The sequence below is a fragment of the Lutra lutra genome, chromosome 9 (genome assembly GCF_902655055.1).
Source record: "Lutra lutra chromosome 9, mLutLut1.2, whole genome shotgun sequence".
Lineage (NCBI taxonomy): Eukaryota > Metazoa > Chordata > Mammalia > Carnivora > Mustelidae > Lutra > Lutra lutra.
Window position 1 is genome coordinate 6,702,386 of NC_062286.1, and position 21,004 is coordinate 6,723,389.

The following is a 21,004-nucleotide window of genomic DNA, read 5'->3' on the forward strand; positions in this document are numbered from 1 at the left end:
GCAGGTACAAATCATTACCACAGTTTACATAAGATAGAAGGGAAGTTATCAATAAACTTCATAAAGTAGTAAATTCATCTGCCCCTTAAAATGAGTGTGCAACTGTTACAAAGCCATAGTGAATGGTTTATAAAATGTAGTTTTATTTTACGTTACTCTGCTGTTACACAGGGCATAACATTTTCACAAGGCCTTTTTGGGACTACAGTCAATGATCAGCAACACACAATTGTGGTCCAACTCTCTACACGACAGGCACTAGACAAACCGGACGCCCTCTCGTATGTGCATAAATCTGCTTGGAAAAGTACTAACGTTTTAGACCTGGACTTGTGTACTTGATTTCCCCTTTCTAGGGTAGTAAGAAATGACATGCACTTTCATTTGCCAAAAGAAATGCTTGCATTCTTGCAGCAACGTGCTATTTCTATTACACAGTAAAGTGAACACCAGAACTACAAAGGCAGGAGGTGTAAGTGAATTTTTATTGGGAAGGGAAGTTGTCAACTTAAACAGCAGCAAATGAAGAATGAATAAGGAAACTTCCTGTTGTCACAGATACACAGGACCTCCGTCATATATGATACAGGAGGCATTTTAATTTGTGACCCCCAGCGCAGAAATGCCAAATGCTTTTCCATTCAATCGAATACTTCTGGATTCCTACCAAAAAGGAATACATTAAGAGCATGGAAAAGTTGCTTACGGAAAGGAAACCCCTGAAGAGGGAGGGAGGGAATGTAGAAATTAGGAAGTTATGCAGAACACTCTGTAAATTGTAATGACTACATTTTCATATCTTCACAGTAATACAAAACACAGTCACTTGCAGAACTGGTTCAGATTACTTCAATACCAGACACATTTTTAGTCCTCTAGAGAAGTGTTTGGAAGTTACTTGTGTTTATAGGAAATGAAGCTATTAATACTTTTCTATAGCAGTAACTGCACACCAGGAAGGCCAAGACAAACACAAAATCAAGGAATGGAGTTTTTCCCAAAGCTGCGGTGTGAAAAGACTATAAACAGTTGATTCCATACACATGAGTGGGTTCTTTGCTATAGGAAATCCAAATGGAATAAGGAATGGAGATGAGTAAAAAGGTTTCTTGAGGGGACGAAGGATGACCACCCTGTAAGCATTTAGTTTTCTGCCCCTTCTGCCGCATCACATTCTTCTCCTGCACTGTCTGATGTCCATAACTAGGAAAAAAAAAATCATAACGTTATCCAGACAACAGAGACTGTGACTAAGAACGGATGTTAAGATTTCTCAAAATCTCAACTACCAACTCCTCCTCCAAAGTGTATCTTTGTAAACCTTTCACTATGTATTTACAAATGACACACAAACATAGACTATTCGAGTACGTTTTTCAAGCTTTCTCTCTTTTAACAGTGTAATTTCAAAACAACAAAAAAGGCAATATCCTTAGAATTTAACGTTCTCTCCATCCGCAGCAGCCCAATGCTCTTCTGAAAGCACTACTGAAATATAATTTATGAGATGAATAAGGCAAAAAAAATTTTAAGGGGGGAGGCGAACCACCGTCATGATAACAGTTTCCAAATATTTGAAAGGCCACCGTATGGAAAAAGGGGCAGACCTACTGCACCTCTGGCCGAGGGTTAAGTGGCAGCAGGTGACGAAGTCAGAAGAAAGTAGCAGTGGGCGTGAAGATGCACAAAGCATTCCTGAATTAGCCAGGATGTTAAGACGGATTTGATCTCCAAGCAACTCTCCAACTGTAGGATGGAACGATGAAGCGAAAGAAGGTAATCATTAATAGCTACTGACCACAGCCAACAGCAGCACCCAGAGGCTAGTGGTATTTCCAGCATTCTAGAAAAGCTAGAATCTTATATATCTTTAAGTTATTGTTAAAGTACTAAAATAAATTAAAAAAACAAAAACAAAAACAAATATCGCTAAAGAGCTGTCTCTGTAAGAAAATAAAACAAAGCCAGTTAAGAGAGACAGCAGCTCCACGGTATTCCCGAGGGGTACTGGCTCAGTGCTTTTCTTCTATGGAAGTGGTTTATGCCCATCGTTCTACTGTCACCCCACGAGCACCGGGAATTCTAATGGCTGGGAATGAAGTGTCACAATTTCCTTGTTTAGCAAAGTTGAACAGATACGATACTAACTTAAGAAAAAAAAATCCTTTCCAGCAAAAGATAAAGGTCCAAACTGAGGCCATGGAGAATCACACTCACATTAAAAGGTACAGTCCCCTCTGCCACATGTTGTCTAAAATTTTTGACATGTCAAATTCATTTGCACCAATAAAAGAAGCTAAGTAAAGTTGAAATTCTATTTTTTTTTTCTCCATTACTTTTCCCTTCATTATCTGCCCATCCAAGAAGTAGGGAGAGAAACAAAAGAAAACAAAGACAATTAAATGGAAGAGGTTTTGTCCTAGAGGGATAGGTGCAGTAAATGGAGGTTAAGGGTTACTCCCGGTCAAATACCCGTAAGACATCAGGTAGATTTCACAAGATAAATGTTTATTAAAACCAGGCACTTCAATGTGATTTTAGGAAAGCTTATAGTGCCTAACTTGCTGTAGCTAATTTACCCAAAGGAAGAAAATACTGCAACCAAAACAACTTTCTATATTAACATAATTTATCAACATCTTCATTCCAGTGATATAGTGAGGAATATTAAGAGTTCCTATAGTCTTAGTACCTTCTCAGGAAGGGCTAGGTCTGATAAAATGCCCAATCAACTTGGAAATCTGCCCGCAGAAGAACAATACAATATACTAACAAGCACTGAATACTTTTGCTTGCGTGTCTCTATATTCATTTTCTAAGAGAGAGTGTAGCTCCTACACGGCCCACCTCAAAAGACAGGGAGACTGAAGTAAAATGTAAATACCTTTTTTCTTAAAAAGAAAATAAAATTAAAAAGAATGAACAACTCACTGTTAGGTTGTCTCTAAGCAACTGCATGATGAGGGTGCTGTCTTTGTAGGAATCTTCATTCAGTGTGTCAAGTTCTGCGATGGCCTCATCAAAAGCCTGGGAAAAATCGTAATACCCATGGTAAACAGTATCTGTGTCAACACAAACTGATTACGATTACAAACCATTCTTATAAAATAGCTAAACATCCACTTTATGTTCTACTATCAATTAAAAACAAAATTCAATGGAATCATTTTCGAAGATTCCCAGTTTATGATAATGATCTTACCAGTATGGGAAAGAACTTACGAGAATGACCTGAAACTTACCGTTTTAGCCAGGGTGCAGGCAAGCTCTGGGTTATTAAGGATCTCATAGTAAAACACAGAGAAGTTAAGAGCCAGCCCCAGGCGGATCGGGTGCGTGGGCTGCATCTCTTTCTTGCTTATGTCAAAAGCCTCTTGGTAAGCTCCTTGGGAATTATCTATCGTTTCTGCGAAGGGGGGAAATAAAAGCACAATACTGAAAATATCCGTCAAGAATATAGAGAGCTTATTAACCTTTAAAGTATGCTACTAACTCATGCAGAGCTAGATTTTTCTGTGGCCTTCTTTTAAAGGCATAGCAGTAAACCAAAACATTACCTTGTACTGGGTTACTGAGAAACTAGTTTAACAAGTTGCTTGCTTCAGCTTTTAAAAAAACCCCAACAACATGAGACAGTTCAATCAGATTTTTCTAAATCTGTGACTAAAACAATTTTCTTTTTTGGTATCTTTTAATTTTACTAACTGGAAATGCATCAATTTAAAAATAATTTGACTGATACATGTCAATAATATCTCAAGAACGCTAGGAAAAAAATTTTGGCTCTAATACCTCTTCTCAAAATAACGGAAACACTTTACAAAGATCACTACCACCAAAATCTCTATTTTTGTGATTTGTGAAGACAATGCTGATCCTTGCTATCAAGATGTATTGTATGAAAGGCCATATAAAAGTGTCAGTATAAAGAAGAAAATCTACTCTGACCAGAGGCTTATTACTGGCCTAATAAAAATGTCACCTTCCTGAAAAAACTGTTCAATAAGTATGACCAATACTACTCTGATTGTACCACCCATGCTTTCAAAAGGGTAAATAGGTTTTCTCAATGAGACCACTGGCCCATTACAGCTTTAGAAATACTGACCAAACAGAAATGTAAAGTTAGCCTTTTATGGTGTGAATATGTGCATTTTCTTCCCTCGAAATGGCATATTTATTGATCTAAATATAGCTGGTACAGCCCTCACTTACTCAGGAGTTCTTGCTGTTTCGCACAGCAGGAAATACTATAATGAGTAACAGTAAGGTGTCTCAGCTCCTAGGCTGTAAATATAGACTATCTATGAGTTCCAGACTATTGGAGTATCTATGGATAGGAACAGAAATGCCAATGAGCCAGAGAAGGTTAAATCAGATTAATGCCGGAACTATGGTCCCAGTATTCCAGAGACATCCCTATGACTTGCAAATATCTGTCACTTTCAGCTTTGCTATCTTTAGGGCAACAGAAATTATGCATCAGTAAGTTAAGCATACAACTTTTATTACAGCAGAATACGACAGTGTCTTCTCTGGAGCTTCACAATCACACTGGTATTTGGGGCAGTGCAACTGTTCCGCTCTTGTTGGCGCCTCTGTGAGGGCAGGAAGCCACGGTAACTCCTTGAGAGTACACACTCTTTTTGGATGGGGCAAAATTAAAAACAAGAATAATAAGCTTACTGGAAATAAGGAATTAGGAGCAACTTCTACCTAGAACTTGGTAAGTATGGGCAGGCACATACACAATATTTAACAGGACCTCAGCTACTGCTAACTCCAGGAGACGGAGTCCACTGCTAATAAATCACTTTGATTTTCTTTTTACAATCCAGTCCAGCAATTAAGTTATTCTCTTCCCTGTGTCTATATTTTCTATGACAAATTATATACCAGCAATACTCTCATCTCACCTCTCTTTCTCAGAAATTTGGTTATATAAAATTCGCAGTACATGTAATGATCCTTCGAAATAGGTAGGTAGTAGTTAATAAATAACAGTGTCAAACAGAAGAAGTACAACATCCTGTTTCTTTATTCTGATTGTAACTTCCAATTAAGTTTAAGGTACACGGGTGCCTGGGTGGCTCAGTCATTCAGTGTCTGCCCTCAGCTCAGGTAATGATCCCAGGGTCCTGGGATCAAGCCCCACGTCAGGCTCCCTGCTTGGTGGGGAGACTGTTTCTCTCTCTCCCTCTGCCTCTGCCTGCTGCTCCCCCTACTTGTACTCGCTCTCTGTCAAATAAAATTAAAAAAAAAAAAAAAAAAAAAAAGTTTCAAGGTACAATGATACAAAGGGCCATGTTATAATACAATCTCTCAAATCATATGCAAATGACTAGGGGACAAAAATATGCTGAACCCCCCCCCCAAAAAGTGCTGAACCAAATTCTAAGGTATAAAAGATTAAACCTCTTTTATTTTTTAAGTAGGCTCCATGCCAGTGTGGAGCCCATTGCAGGGCCTGAATTCAGGACTGTAACCTGAGCTGAGATCAAGAGTAGGATGCTTGAGGATGGTTAACCAACTAAGCCACCCAGGCCGCCAAGATTAAGCCTCTTTTAAATAATATCTTAGCAGATTATTATCAAAGAGCTTTTGAGTTTTTCAAAAACAGCACATAATGTAAATTGAGACTGTTTTTATTTTTCAGAACATTAAGGTAACATTATTAATTTTCTTTTACGAAGATTCCAAGATTTTTTTTTTAGGATTTCAAGATATTTAAAAAGTTACAGAGGGCCCGGAGATTACACAGAGATTACTGTTACAGTGTCCCACTTATCCTCCCTTCCTTTTTTATTTTCAACTTCACCCATAAATCAAATATACTTACGCTTTCGATCATCACCACATGCAACTTCAGCAAGGTACCGGAAGTAATCTCCCTTCATTTTCAGATAGAAGACCTTACTCTCTGGATTAGTTGCATTGGCTATTAAATACTTATCCAACAATTCCTGAAAGAAAGAAGATAAAATATCAGGTACCAATAAAAAGCTATTTTATTACAGACAAGAACAACGATATGCATTTGAATCATTAACTACCACAGTAACTACAACCACACTGCCTTGGACTTGAAGCATGGGCTGAGAGCAGGGGCCATGTGGTTGTCATGAGTTGAACGCTCTGGCTCATAGCAAGGCACAGTTTCCAATAGTAGAGTCAGGGTTGCATCAAACTCTAAACAGAAAGAGTCAAGTCTATTCACCCGTCCATTCAAGCATTTCTTGGTACTGGCTGGGGGCCAGGCGCTATATTTGCCAGAGGGGATATAAAGAAAACACAAAGTTCTTGCCCTCAAAGAGCTCACAGTCTAGTAAGAAAAGCGGTTAAGTACACCATTACCATATGCCAGGCATTAAGAGATATGTGACTAAGCGACACAGAGAGAGCATCTGGCTGTGCTGGTGATGGCTGCTGCAGACAGGCTGTCGCTGAAGGGATATTTGACTTGTTAAGAAGAGAGAGCAGGATTGTAGCAGTTTGAAAGTGGGATGTGCAGTCATCTTTTTTTAGGGTGTGTGTATGTGTGTGTGTATAAAAAAAACCCCAAGCCTAACATGGGGTTTGAACTCATAACCCCCAACATCAAGAGTCACCTGCTCTATTGACTGAGCCAGCCAGGCACTTCAGACTGGGGAAAGACATCAAGTATGAAGAACAGCATAGTCACAGAACAAGTCAGCCAGCATGGCCCAGAGCAGGGCTGGCTATTTTCAGTGTCTTCTGCAGAGCAATGCTCATCCAAAATAAGGGTAAGTACAGGGATCAAGAGAAAGCAGTCTAGAAACACACAGAGCAATCTGACAGTCATGTCAAATGAATTATTTGAAAAAATCGGGTTAGCAATTAAATATGTCTTCATTCTCTATTTTATTCAAAGAAACATACCCTTGAACCAGTGAGCTAGTGCCTCTCAAACTGAGGGATTTGTACAAGGTGTGCAGAAGAATAAAAAGTTGCAGAAGAGGGGTGCCTGGCTGGCTCAGTCAGTGTAGCATGCAGCCCTGATCTCCGGGTTTTGAGTTCCAGCCCTGCACTGGGCATAGAGATTAATTAAAACAAAAAAGTCACAGAAGTCAAATATGATAGAGATCTTTTTGGACTATCGATTTTACTTGATGGTAAGTAAAAATTGTTTTGTAATGAAAAATATTATGGAAGAAAATAAAATTCTCATAGAAATTTTAAGATACTAATACAGGTACAGACCTTACAGGTTTGTTTGGGGAATAAAACCAATAAATGGATGTGAAAGCATGGTATAGTTTCCGCATGTTAAGTACTCAATGTTAGTAATTAACCAGCCAGGTGCTCCCACTCTTCTGCCTAGGTGCAAAGTTTGAGAAGCACTGATCTAGGCAACGAGACACTAGTTACAAAGTATAAGCAAGGAACTGACACAGTCATTTTTGTGTTCTTGAAAAACAGCCCCCGGATATTATCAACTAAACATTACATAATACCAACTACAATACAGAATTACAAGTTTGGAGGAACTCAGTTAAGACTTTCAAATTCACTTAAGTATACTACCAAAGAAGTAAAAAATTGTTTACAGACTTTAAAAGAAGGCTAAGGAAAAGTTTAGAAAATGTAGTTCTAACTCAAGAACTTTCCTGTTGTTTATCTAAAAATGGCCTAAACAAAATGCAGTGGTTACATCCATAAGTTATTTTGAAGAAAATAAACAAAAATGTTAAAAAAGAAAAACATATTTTAAAAGAGTCTAGGGGCGCCTGGGTGGCTCAGTGGGTTAAGTCGCTGCCTTCAGCTCAGGTCATGATCTCAGGGTCCTGGGATTGAGGTCCGCATCGGGCTCTCTGCTCAGCAGGGAGCCTGCTTCCCTCCCTCTCTCTGCCTGCCTCTCTGTCTACTTGTGATCTCTCTCTGTCAAATAAATAAATAAAATCTTAAAAATAAATAAATAAATAAAAGAGTCTAAAGCTCGGCAAAATTCTTAATTTTAAAATTAGCTAACAAAGCCCCTGAAGGCTATATATTATAAAATTGGCAAACTCTTACCAAAATTGTGGCTTCAGTCTGGAAAGCTGCCGGACCAGAAGCGCAGCAATGGAGGTTGGTAAGGGCTTTGTCAATAGAGCAGGTGACTCTTGATGTTGGGGGTTATGAGTTCAAACAGGAGAGGCAAGTGTAAAAACTAATGCCTCCAAAGCACCATCCTCTTAACTGAGACAAGATTCAAAAGATTGGGTTGTAAGAATTTCTTCTGCTCAACATCACCAATTTTAATGGTTATTAAAATGAGGGGCGCCTGGGTGGCTCAGTGGGTTAAAGCCTCTGCCTTCGGCTCAGGTCATGTTCCCTGGGTCCTGGGATCCAGCCCCACATCAGACTCTCTGCTCGGCAGGGAGCCTGCTTCCCTCTCTCTCTCTGCCTGCCTCTCTGCCTACCTGTGATCTCTGTCTGTCAAATAAATAAACCTGAGAAACTCTTTCTCAGAATCTTAGAAATTCGTACAATTTTAATTTTTTACTCAAAAACCATTTTTATCTATCATGGATGATTTTCCATTCAAAAACTACTTTGGGGAACACCTGAATTTAGGATTTTTGTAGGGAGGGTGGGCAACAGTGAGACTGCCACAAAAAGTTTACTTGTTCTCAAATCTCAAACTGACTCACAGTCATCCCTATCTTCTCTTTTTTAAGATTTATTTATTTAAGAGATTGGTGAGTGAGAGAGAGCAAATGAGCAGAAAGCCAACGTAGGGGCTTGATCCCACGACCCTGGGACCATGACCTGAGCCCAAGGCAGGCACTTAACCAAATGAGCCCCCCAGGTGCCCTAGTCACCCCATTTTAAAAGAAAAATCAAACAAGACTGGATTCTGAGAAGCTGTATTAAATAATGCAAACACAGTATTTATTCTGTGGTAATCACCACCTCTGCTTGTACCCAAACTGAGGAACTGTAACATAAAACAAAGTGCCTCTCACTTCTCTTTTTCTCCCAAGTCAGTCAGTCTGTTAAGACAAGATCTCAGACGATCTCCAAAAAGGTGCCAACTCTGGTGAAGACATTTAGTCACACAAAAAGGCTACTCGGTACCTTTAACACGTAGCACTTTGTGATTAAACGTGGGAGAGGAGGCTGAGAAAGCCCGAGTGGAGTGAGGACTAAGGGTGAGAGGAGAGATGTGATTCTAGCACTATCTGCCGCCCTCGGTCCCACAACCAGATGTGTGCGTGCTCATGAGGATGGCTTCCTGGCCTTGCAAAGATTTTTGGAAAGCTGCTTAACAGCTATTGCACTAGTAACTACAGCCACTTTCCAGCTTCAACTCTTCCTTTCCCCATTTACATACGACTGACAACACCGGCTTTTGTAAAGTGACTTTACATCACTTCCCTCCTGGAGGGTCAGCCAGGTCACGGGGTTCCTCATCATAGCTCGCTGTGAAGGAAAACAACAGTTACAGAACACTTCTGTCTTTCCACATGCTATCAGTAGCACAGGTGTGTATTTTAGCCCCAAAAGACTGGATTCTGCTTCATGTCTTACCAAACTGATCATGGCTGTTATCAAGTAGTATCAATACCAGTATTAATTATTAATGCCAGATAGAATAAGGACTATAAATATTTAAGATATATAGCCTAAGTATACAACTTCAGAAAAAAAAAATCATTAAAAAAACTCAATATGGATAAGAAATCTTTCCATATAAGGTCACTTGTAAGAAGTCACAAGAAAGGGAATCTGTTAACCACATCTACACAGTTAAAAGCTCCCCTGCTAATTTCTCCTGTGTGTTACTCTTGTTGATTAAGCATGAGATCCCTTTTGTAGATCTTCAACCCACAGATTTTATGATCCTGGAAGGTTTGGGGAGCTAAGATTGTAGTTCCCTCCAACACAGACATGGGTAGAAGGGTGTGATGGGTAGAAGGGTAGAAGGCAAGTGATGCATTCTTTTTTTTAGATTTTTTTAAAGATTTTTAAAAAATATTTTATTTCTTTGACAGAGATCACAAGCAGGCAGAGAAGCAGTCAGAGTGAGGAGGAAGCAGGCTCCTACTGAGCAGAGAGACAGATGCAATGTGGGGCTCAACCCCAGGACTCTGGGATCATGACCTGAGCCAAAGGCAGAGGCTTTAACCCACTGAGCCACACAGGCGCCCCATAGATTTTTTAAAGATTTTTAAAGATTTATTTATTTATTTGAGAGACAGCTCAAGAATCTCAAGGTGACTCCCCACTGGGCATGGAGCCCGACACAGGGCACAATCCCATGACCCCCGAGATCATGACCTGAGATGAAACCAAGAGTCAGACAAAACTGACTGCCCAAATTACAAGATGGACTAATAATTGAGTTCTAGACCACAGAAACTCAAACCTGAGCAAAGTCAGAGGAAAAAATATCAGTGCCTATACAGCTCATTTTAAGAGATGCTAAAGGATCTTAGAATAAGCTTAATCTCATACAGATAGGATGGCAAAAAAAAAAAAAAAATAGAGAATTGTATCAGAAAAACTGTGAAGAACTATATAAGAAATGAAAATGTCAAGCACTAATACTGACACAGATTTAGTCATAATAACCATTCCTCTTCAACCCCATGTCTTGGAGAAAAGGCTAGGAAGAAAACAAAACTTCACTCATACTCTAAGAGTGAATTATTTTGGCATATAATAATCCTACCATCACATCAACAGTTTTTTGGACTTTGGTCTTTGTTTTTAAAGATTGTATTTACTTGACAGAGAGAGACACAGCAAGAGAAAGGACACAAGCAGGGGGAGTTGGAGAGGGAGAAGCAGGCTTCCCCGAGAACAGGGAGCGCGATCCGGGGCTCATGACCTAAGCCAAGGCAGAGGCCCAAGGAACTGGGCCACCCAGGCGCCCAGTATCAACAGTTTTGCTGAACAGTTCATTAGGCTTTGATGGTAATATTCCCTGGAATTCAACAAACTAAAACAGTATCTTTACCTTAAATTCATTTAAGTGGTTTCTGTTTTACAGACAAAATAAACTGGCTTCTGTCCCTCATTATATAGCTTAATAAACTGATTTACTGAGAAGAGTAGGTTAACTGATGAAAAGCCTTAAAATACAAACAAAATAATCAAAAGGAATCAAAAAGTATTCTTTTTCCTATTAGTAACTTACTGAAATTCACTAATAAAACACTATTAAACACACTGGATCTCTGACTTTAGGGCATATATACTAATCATCATCTGCATATTCTTATCAGCTTAATCAGCACACATTACCATATAAAAACTCACTGTGTCTATTCACTCAGCAAGATCCCAGTGTCCTTCATGTGCCAAGTCCCATCAAGCACTTTCTGTATCACTTACATATAAACCACTGACAATTACAAAAAAAACAAACACTAGCGTCCAGAAATAGGTCCAAAATCATAAAATTCATTAAATGGAGCCAGAATCTGAAACTAGAGCCAGTATTTCTAATTACTACCCTATAAAATAAGGATTAATATAGCCAAAAATATCTAAGAGCATTTGGCTATACGTTAGATATATAACTAGTAAAACAAAACCAAACAAAAGAATATGGTGCAGAGGGCAATATAATTATTTAACAACTGGAACATTTACTGAGTGGTAAAAGCTAAACTTCTAACACTCCAACTTTAAGTACTGTATACAGTACAAAGAGCCACTGATATAGTAGGTACGAAGAACAGTCTCTAGATAGTAACTGTCTCTTGCTCAGGTTGATTAATCCAAGACACTGAAATCAAAGTAAAACTCAAGACTCAAGAAGGAGGTCATATTTCATCCAGAAAGAAATTATGCAAATATAACCACCCCTATTTGGGGGGGGGCCAAGGGGATCCTTCAGAAGCTGCACGTGACAGGTTGGAATTACAGGGTGGATCCAAGACAGACAAAGATAAAGGACAAGAGTAACTTTAGGTTATTTTAGAATGTATGATTTTAGAAATTAGATTATCATTCATGAAAGTGACTTCTGTCATTAGCTTTTGATCTTGTCACAAATCACAGCTTCTCAAAACTCTGTTTCTTTATATATAATGAGTATTAAGATCCAAAGGCCTTCCATTCTCAGAAATTACCATTTTAAGTACAGGAGCTAGAGCTGAGTCTCTAAAGGATTTGCTGCCTTCAGGCAAAAAAAATCACCCAATACATGATCCAAGTTGATCAGATTTCACAGCATCAATTAATCCATGGAAATATTTTCTACCTTTAATAAAATGAATGCCTTGAACAATTAATAGCTCTTGCACTATTTAAAAATTTTACTGATTTAGAACTGTTAAGTCTTGGAATCCAAGTCTTGAACTCCAACTCTGGTGGACGGCTAAAAAAATGAAAGAATGAAGTAAAGCTTTTCAGAAATAAGAGAACAGGGCGCCTGGGTGGCTCAGTGGGTTAAGCCGCTGCCTTCGGCTCAGGTCATGATCTCAGGGTCCTGGGATCGAGTCCCGCATCGGGCTCTCTGCTCAGCGGGGAACCTGCTTCCCTCCCTCTCTCTCTCTCTCTCTCTCTCTGTCTACTTGTGATCGCTCTCTCTGTCAAATAAATAAATAAAATCTTAAAAAAAAAAAAAAAAGGAAATAAGAGAACAATGACCAATGTGAGAGATCCCAAGGGCTGTGTGGTTTAGCGAACATCACATGGCAGATGAGATCAGTTACAGTTCAAACTCAAGTTGCAAAGCCTATTCTGGTCCTTACCTCCTTTACTTAAAAGCTTGTATCAAATCCCAAACCTCTATAAACAAACAAACAAAATTTCAACAGTAAATTGTACCGCAGGAGTAGTATGTCCTGGTTAGCCCAGGACCATCCCAGCTTAAGCCTGCTGTCCCAGTGTAGTACTAATGCTAAATCTTTCATTCTTAGTAAGTACCCCGCTTCGGAAGATATATACTCCTTCTCAAGATAAGGCACCAGTCATAATTCAGAGCATTATTTCAATACTAAAAAGTCAGGAACTAAATCTCTTGCTGTACCACTTAACATTCGCATAGAAGGTGCTAAAATTTTTAGGCATGTGCTAAGAACAGAAGGTGAAGTCATGTTAATAGTAACAGTTCTTTCTCTGAACATTTTTAAACTTTTGTTTTTTTATTATTTTTAAAAAAAGATTTATTTATTGGGGGAGAGGACAGAGGGAGAGGGAGAAAGAGAATCTCAAGCAGACTCCTGGCTGAGTAAGGAGTCTTGACTTGGGCCTCAATCTCACAACCCTGAGGATCATGACCTGCGCTGAAAAAAAAATCAGACACTTAACTGACTGAGCCACCCAGGCCCCCCCGAACAGCTTTTATTTATCTTTTTAAAGATTTACTTACGAGAGAGTGGGAGAGCGCATGCGTGCAAGGAGGGAGGGTGGGGGAGGGCGGGGGGAGCAGAGGGAGAGACTCTAGCACAGACTCTGGAACCTGTATTTGAAGGTTCGTGCACTCACGGTGATTCTTAGGGGCAACCTCTGACTCTGTTATGCTCTACAATTTAGACATGTGTACACTTACGTATGGAAGTACATATTGTTTTACTACAGATTACTTTTATTTCTCCCATTAGTCTTAATGTATATTAATGTATATTTAAAATTATGTGTAGGTATATTACTTACGAATTCCATTTTAATTTAGTTAAGGACACAGAAAATACTAGTTATAAATGGGCTTATTTGAAAGAATAATTGAACAGGGAAGCCCTGCATTGGGCTCCGTGCTCAGCACAGTGTCTGCTTACCCCTCTTCCTCTGCTCCACACCCCACTCAATGCACTCAAACTCTTTCTCTCTCTCTCAAAGAAATAAAATCTTTAGATTTAGGGGAAGGATTCTTCCTTCCTTATCTGTATCTTCTCTTGACGCACAGTAAGACTCTGGTTTCTATTAAAATAATGCATAATACATGGACATCACAGAAAATGCGAAAGTGATAAAGCTTCTCTCCTCTCCCTGGGTTCTTAGCCATCCAGTTCTTCCCCTCCCTCAAGGAAACCATCATTACTACTTTCTTGTACATTTCCCCAGATATTTTATACATTTAAAAATCCACGTTCTCCCTCCCTCATGTCCCCATACTATACACTGCTCTATACCTTGCTTTTTCCATATAATAACCCCTCTGAGATCATTCCATATCCATATAACTGCCTCTTTGTACGAAGATGACTGCACAGTCGTCCACCAAACAGGCAACTTTAGATATTTCCCACAACCAAATGTACACTTTATGCTAAGGATAAACTGTCCTCCCTGGAGGCCGTTTTCAATTTACAATCCCACTAGCAATGTTCTGAATGTTCCTAGTTCTCAACATCTTCTGAACTCAGAAAAAAACATTCTTTTTTCTTTTTTCCAGTCTGTAAGGGAAAAATATATTATTAGAGTTTTGTTTGTAGTTTTATTATAAATGAAGTCAAACCAGTTGTATGTCCTTTTAGGTTAACACTGTATCTACATCATTTGCTATTTTCCTAAACTGATTTGTAGGAACTCTTTATAAGTTCATGATATGAGTTCAGTTCCCAGACGTATCTTATATAAATTTCATGTATTTTAAAGACTGGCAATTAAATGGCATTTATTAATATCTTCTATTATAGTAAGTCATATATCATATTACCAAGATTTCTGACCAATACGAGAAACACAAATTAATGGGACTTATTCAATTTGAGCACAAATAAAATTCACGAACAGAAGATTTCTAACTAAATACAAGTCTGAATGCAGGTTTACTGTGCTGTCCACCTGACCTCACCAAACGGTAACATATTTTAACTGCTACCCAAATGGCAGTACATCAGAAAAAAATACCTCCACACACAGAGACAGAACATACCTCGATCAATTTAATATGGAGTACTTCAGAAATCTGTGACTCATTACCTTAAAATAGATGGGCAAAAACAAGACTTTCTGATTCTGGCAGTACAGGGAAACTGAGCAGACCTTCCCTTCTAAAAATAAAAAAAATCCCAAAGAGAAGCAAATAAAACAGAAAAACTGTAACAGAGCTCCAAAAGAAGAAAGGGAGACCTTGAGGCGCTGGACAAGAAGACAAAACAAAGAGCTAAAAGTGCCAGTTTATAACAATGACAATGGTGTGTGCAGGGAGTAGGGGCCTAGAAAAACTTCCGTCTGTCACTGCTGAGAAATAGCAAGAAAACTATTTCCTGGGCTTTGCGGCCGGTGGGCAGAGTCGCCCGTAACAAACTGAAACCTGAACCCGTGTCCCGTGCAGGTGCTATTCAGAGTTTTACTCCATACATGACGCGTGAGTCCACAAGCTAAACATGTACATAGAAATGGGCCAAAGCCTAGTGTGCCCACAGAAATGAATCGCCAAACCGCCGCAAAGACGCTTCCACAATCCAGACACACACAAGTTCCATGGGAAAAATGACATCCCTGCTATTAAAAATAACAAACCCACCATGAGGGATCAGCACGCAAACAAGAGGTTAGTACCCAAGAACTCAGAAACTGAGTGTGTAACAAAACATAAAATAAGCATGTTAAAAATGATTCAAGATACACATTTTAGTAATAGTTAAGGATTAAACAGATGCTGCTGCCCAGGACTAGCTTCAAAAGAGGGGTGGGTGGTAAGGAGTGTTTCTGGGGGGGGGATATAAAGAAAACACAATTCATAATTGCTGAAGCTGAGTTATGAGTTATTAGAACATTCTTTGTTTTTGTATAAGTCTGACACTTTTATTTGATTAAAATAACCAAAAAAGATTAAAAAAAAAAAAAAAGGAATAAGAAGCTAGGGGGAAGTACATGATACAATAAATTTTTTTAAAAAGGGCAGTCTGGACGTGAGGGGGGAGGGGAAAAGGTTTTTAGAATTAAAAGAGAAAATTAGTAAAAATAGAAGGCCCATTTTAAGAAACTAATCAGAACACAGAATAACTAACAAGATGAAAAAATTATGTATGTCTAAAATATGATGTTTAGGAGCACCTGGGTGACGCCATCTGTTAAGCGTCAACTCTTGATTTTGACTCAGGTAATGGTCTTGGGGTCGTGAGATCAAGCCCTGGGGCAGGCTCTGAGCTGGGCATGGAGTCTGCTTAAGATTCTCTCTCTCCCTCTTCCCCTCGCACTCTCTGTCTTACTCTCTCAAGAAAAAAAAAAAAAGATGTTTAAGATAATATGTGATAGGAATTCTAGAGAGACGAGAAAGAATGAGGAAGAGATGCTATTCATGAATGCAGGAGTAAGGCTGAGGCTCTCCCACTAATAGTAGAGAAGACAATAATCTTCAGAGTAGAAACACACACCGAATCCCAAGGAAGAGAAAATAAAAATAAATTCATACCTAGACCATCATGGCAAAACTGAAGAATGCCAAAGACAAGAAAATTCTTAAAAGCAACCAGAGAAATGACATGTTACCTATAAAGGAAGAAACAGTATGACTGACGACTGATTTTTCATCTGAAAACAAGTGTCTTCAAAGCGCTGAGAAAAGCAACTGTCAGCTGCAATTCTTTAACCAATAAAAGTGCCACATAAAATCAGGTGCAAAATAAATTATCTATCCAGACAAAGACAGAAGTTCCCACTCAGACCTATACTGAAAGAACTCTTTTAGAGTGGGAAGGAAGAAGTAATGGAATAAAAGAGAAGGCACCAATTAGAATAATTACAGTAACTAAAATTTCAAGTAACTGAAAAATTCCTGGTCTTAATCTGTGAAGTTTCCACACTCCTAAAACTGTAACAACACAGAATTATTGTGAAGATTCTGAATAACAATACATGTGTGATACATAATGTTTTGTAGTGGGTAGTATTTCAGATTACCTAGAAATACAGAAATTCTCTCAAACGTAGTATGTGCAAAGAACCGAGTTGGCTATAAAAGGACATGTGTCTCCCAACCCTCTTTTAGAGGATTATCTACATTTTTAAGTATATTAATTTTTTTAAACAAGTGTCTGCCTTTATGACTAGACTTTCAAAAATCTGATGACTATGAAAACTTGCTATCCGGAAGAAATGTTTCATTAGAATAATCTAGAATCTCAAATATTTCAATAGTTCACATCCACTTTAAAGTAACTGACAAGGTGTAGATTAATTTGAGGTATTTATTGGCATGACTTTAACCAATATCTACATGTTAATGACTCAGAAATTTGCCCCTTGCTTATTTGGGCAATTTGCTTTACAGCTCTGTACCTCAGTTCATTCATCTATAAAACAGAGTTAATGCCAATCACTATTACTTCACTGGGCTGTCGTGAAGATTAAGTGAATTAATTCAAATTACTCAGAATACTGCTTGGTACATAAACCTCAAAGAACATATACCAACACACACATCTTTCTTTCACACACTACACTGAGGGCTCCTCAACACATGCACTTGTGCACACACACACAGAACACCCTGGATGGGCCACTGGGACTTTAAACTTTACTCATTAAAAATAAAATTTGCCTTGTGAACACAATGTGTTGACTCTCCTCCCCTATTCAATTTTTCTTAGAAAAAGCACTCAGTTGCCTTAGGTTAGAAACCTGGGTATCATCCTGATGTTTCCTTTGGCCTTACTCCCCTAGCCCTCTGATATTCAGCAACCCAAACCCATGGATGTAATTTTATCCAAGTCCAGATTTCACTTGGAAACCTCAGACGAATAAGCATGGTATACTTTGGGACATCTTCCTCTCCTGAACTGTAACCCACTGAAGGAAAAGACTTTGTCTAGTTTTGATATACGAAAATTTGCATAGCAAATTAATAAAAATGCAAGACTTGACTATAATCTGACATAATGGAAAATAAATATACTTTAAAAATAAGGATTACTCAATCAGAACAGAAAGAGACACGGAACAGAAGAGGATGAAGAAAACAATCCAATATATAGCCCAAGGAGTGTGAGCCACAGTCCATCAACCCACTGGCAAACACATGCCCTGCTGTGGACATCATGGCCATTACACATTTGAACAGCCACAGAATTCCTCATCATGAGGCCACATTTACTAAACAACTTCCTGATGATGACTTGATTTCTGTGTGAGTCTATCTGCCTACTGAAAGAGAACATATTGGTCATGCCAACACAGGTACTGCCAAGTTTTGTGCTAGTTATCCCTTACTCTAAACGAATAATGTTCTTGGTTTTATATACCAGTCACATCATCTTGACTGTTTGGGATCTACCCCTGAACCACCCCCCGCAACCACACAGTGTGTTTGAATCCACAAGGATAAAGGTCGTACTCTGAAGTGCAGGAAACTCAGGGAGGTAATACAACCCCTCTGGCAATCCATTCACACTCCCAACTTCTCTGTAGCATTACATAGTTCAGTATCCTCGTACATTTGTAAATGATTTTCTATTAGATCTCACTATGCCTTCAACAGAAATAAATTTATTTCCAAACCTGTTTCTATACTTACATTCCTTATTTCTATTTACTATTCCACCATCCTCTTCCCTCTCCTAGCTACCCAAAGCCATCAGCAATGCCTTTGACTTTCACTCTCCTTTCCCCATCGCACCACCTGATGTCAAGCCCTACTGATTCTGCCTCTGTAACAGTAAGTTGATCTATCTTCTCAGTCTCATTCCTATTTCTATTACCCAAGTTAAGCGTATCATTTCACCTCAACTAATCCAATCACCTAACTGATCTACCAGGCTTTAGCGGTCTTCTCTCTCTAATCCATTTTATACCCTGCTGCCAGATTAACCTTAAATTCCATTCTGGGTTTGTTAATAATCCCCTGTTCAAAAATCCCAAGGGCTGGTTAAAGAAAGAATAAATTTCTAGGCTCACACATCATCATCCTCCAGAATCAGACTCTAACCTATAGCCTCCAATTCACATAAATGGTAAAGAGATATTCATCCCCTCTGCCATCGCACGAGCAGGGTGAAGCTGGGAGAAAAATCCACCTTCCCCAGTGTATCATATATACTGGGTAGCACTGTCTTGACTGATGCCCGACCTTTACCATTCCTTCCACAGCAGGGAGAGCACGGAGCAACAATGAGGTGCCTCCCGAATGCCGGAAGGAAAGCGTACCAGCAAGCGGTACAGTAGAAGCCGGCAACACAAGTACTGGGGGGAGTGGGAAAGCAAACACGGGAGTAATCTCTAGCACTATTCTGAGGAGACGGTACTTAGGTCCATGAACACAGTCCACTAACACAGTAACAGCAGATTACCTCTACAGAAGCTGAATGCAGCAAGTGTCAGAGTAATGAGTCATTAAGATTATCCAACTATTGCCTTTGTTGGATTTCTATGCTCACCAATTTCCAAATGCTAAATTCGATTCCTCCTGTAAATGTATCCGTAGGCAATAAACATGACTAGACCATCATACTCTCAGTTCCACTCTCACTGGACCAACAAATTAGATGTGGAGCCCATCTAAGGGGACAAATCCTGGACCGTAACTGTACACTACTGTTGTTTTAGTGATCTGGCACCCCCGTCAAACAAACGAATTCTTCCTTATCCTGACATTGATGGCAGTGGGGGAATCCTTGAAAAAGTGTTATTAGGCCATTACAGCAAAAGTTGCTATTTATTAAAATTCATACAACTCCAGGGTATTCATGAATGTGCATGTGCATTCCTGGGAGAAAGAATTATTAGTGTTAGTGTTAGACTAAAAACCACCATTTATGTTCAAACTTTTGAAACGTAATTCTAAAGGTAACAAAGACCTAAAATTCAACACTGGCTGGGATATTTGTCAAATTTACAAATCAATATGACTACTGTGTCATGATAAATTGTCATCATGGTTAGAGAATAAATATGGATTCTTCAGACCCAAAAGGGGTATGTGCTACTCTAGTTATAATGAAAATAAAAAAGTAAGCCAGATTAGTTCATACAATCAAGTGGTTAATTATCTTTGTGGGCAAAAGAAAGTAAAGAGCTAAAAAAAAAAAAAAAAAATCACACGATAAACAGAGAGGAAAGGCAGAAAAAAAAAAAAAATCCAGGGCTCTCAATATTCAGTAAGAGAGAAAAAAGCTTTATCTATTTCTCTGCCTCCTCCCCATTTGGGCGGAGGGTGGGGAAGGCTGGGCAGCTAAGCAAAGTTTATTGAGCATATTAGGCTAAGATGGCCTTTCTATGACACAGAGCACTCCCTCTGCTCCCCTCAACAATTAGTACTTCACAAAACCCAAAACGAATAAAATGCTCTTGTATAGAATGTTCATCCTATCTTCCAACTCAGCTACAGAGCTGTTAGGACTACGGTGTTGAAGACACATACCAAAGAGTTTAAGACTCTAACACATATAGGGGTGTCTATGAACTCCCATGTGCCAGTATCAAAGAAAATCACTGTCCCTGTACCCTTACTTCACACAAAGCAGCTGACCCAATTCCAGATATGAGAAACAAATGTCATGCCCAGTCCTTTATCTCTAACCTGTCTGCTGTATGTCCTCACATTTTAGCAGGTGGGTATTAGTGGTCTTAAACAGCAAGACAGGGATGTTAGACTCTCTGTTCAAAGATTCTCAACTCTCTGGCCAAGATATGCAGGTTTGGAATGACAGTTTAAGACACCCAAATGGTAGTACCAACACTACTTTCTCAATTTGTCAATCTGTACAAAAAAACAATTACACATACACAACCACAAGATACCAACATTTACAGATCAGTGCTACCAAAAGAACCAAGGCTAATACCAATGTCTATACTTCCTTCCCCTTAGAGAACTTGCAATTTACTGGTATCCAGAAACTACTCTAGCCACTGATTTGCAAAGAAAAAGAAAAATAACAGTGAAAAAACAAGTTTTCCTTAAAAGGAAACAAAACAAAACAGGAAGTCAAATTGTAAGTTTAGTACTGACAGACATCCTGATACCTAATAGAAAGCTGTTCTACTAATTAAAAACAGGTTAAAACTGCCTTGCTAACTTGGTGTATGGGTCAAGTTTTGAGATATCCTAGGAAAACTACGAAAAAAGGTAAGAGCTTACACTAGCAAAATACCAGTATAC

At 38.9% G+C, this 21,004-nt stretch overlaps 1 protein-coding gene across 1 annotated transcript in view; it reads right to left on the bottom strand.

Annotated features, from left to right (window-relative positions):
• Positions 1-468: 468 nt before the first annotated feature.
• The window catches only part of YWHAQ (tyrosine 3-monooxygenase/tryptophan 5-monooxygenase activation protein theta), a 37,246-nt gene continuing 16,710 nt past the window's right edge, over positions 469-21,004 (bottom strand). The window contains exons 3-6 of the mRNA XM_047746016.1: positions 5,840-5,963; positions 3,243-3,406; positions 2,932-3,027; positions 469-1,203 (exon numbers count right to left, since the gene is read on the bottom strand). Coding sequence (XP_047601972.1) covers positions 1,144-1,203; positions 2,932-3,027; positions 3,243-3,406; positions 5,840-5,963 — 444 coding nt within the window. The 3' untranslated portion in view covers positions 469-1,143. The remainder of the gene's footprint in view (positions 1,204-2,931; positions 3,028-3,242; positions 3,407-5,839; positions 5,964-21,004) is intronic.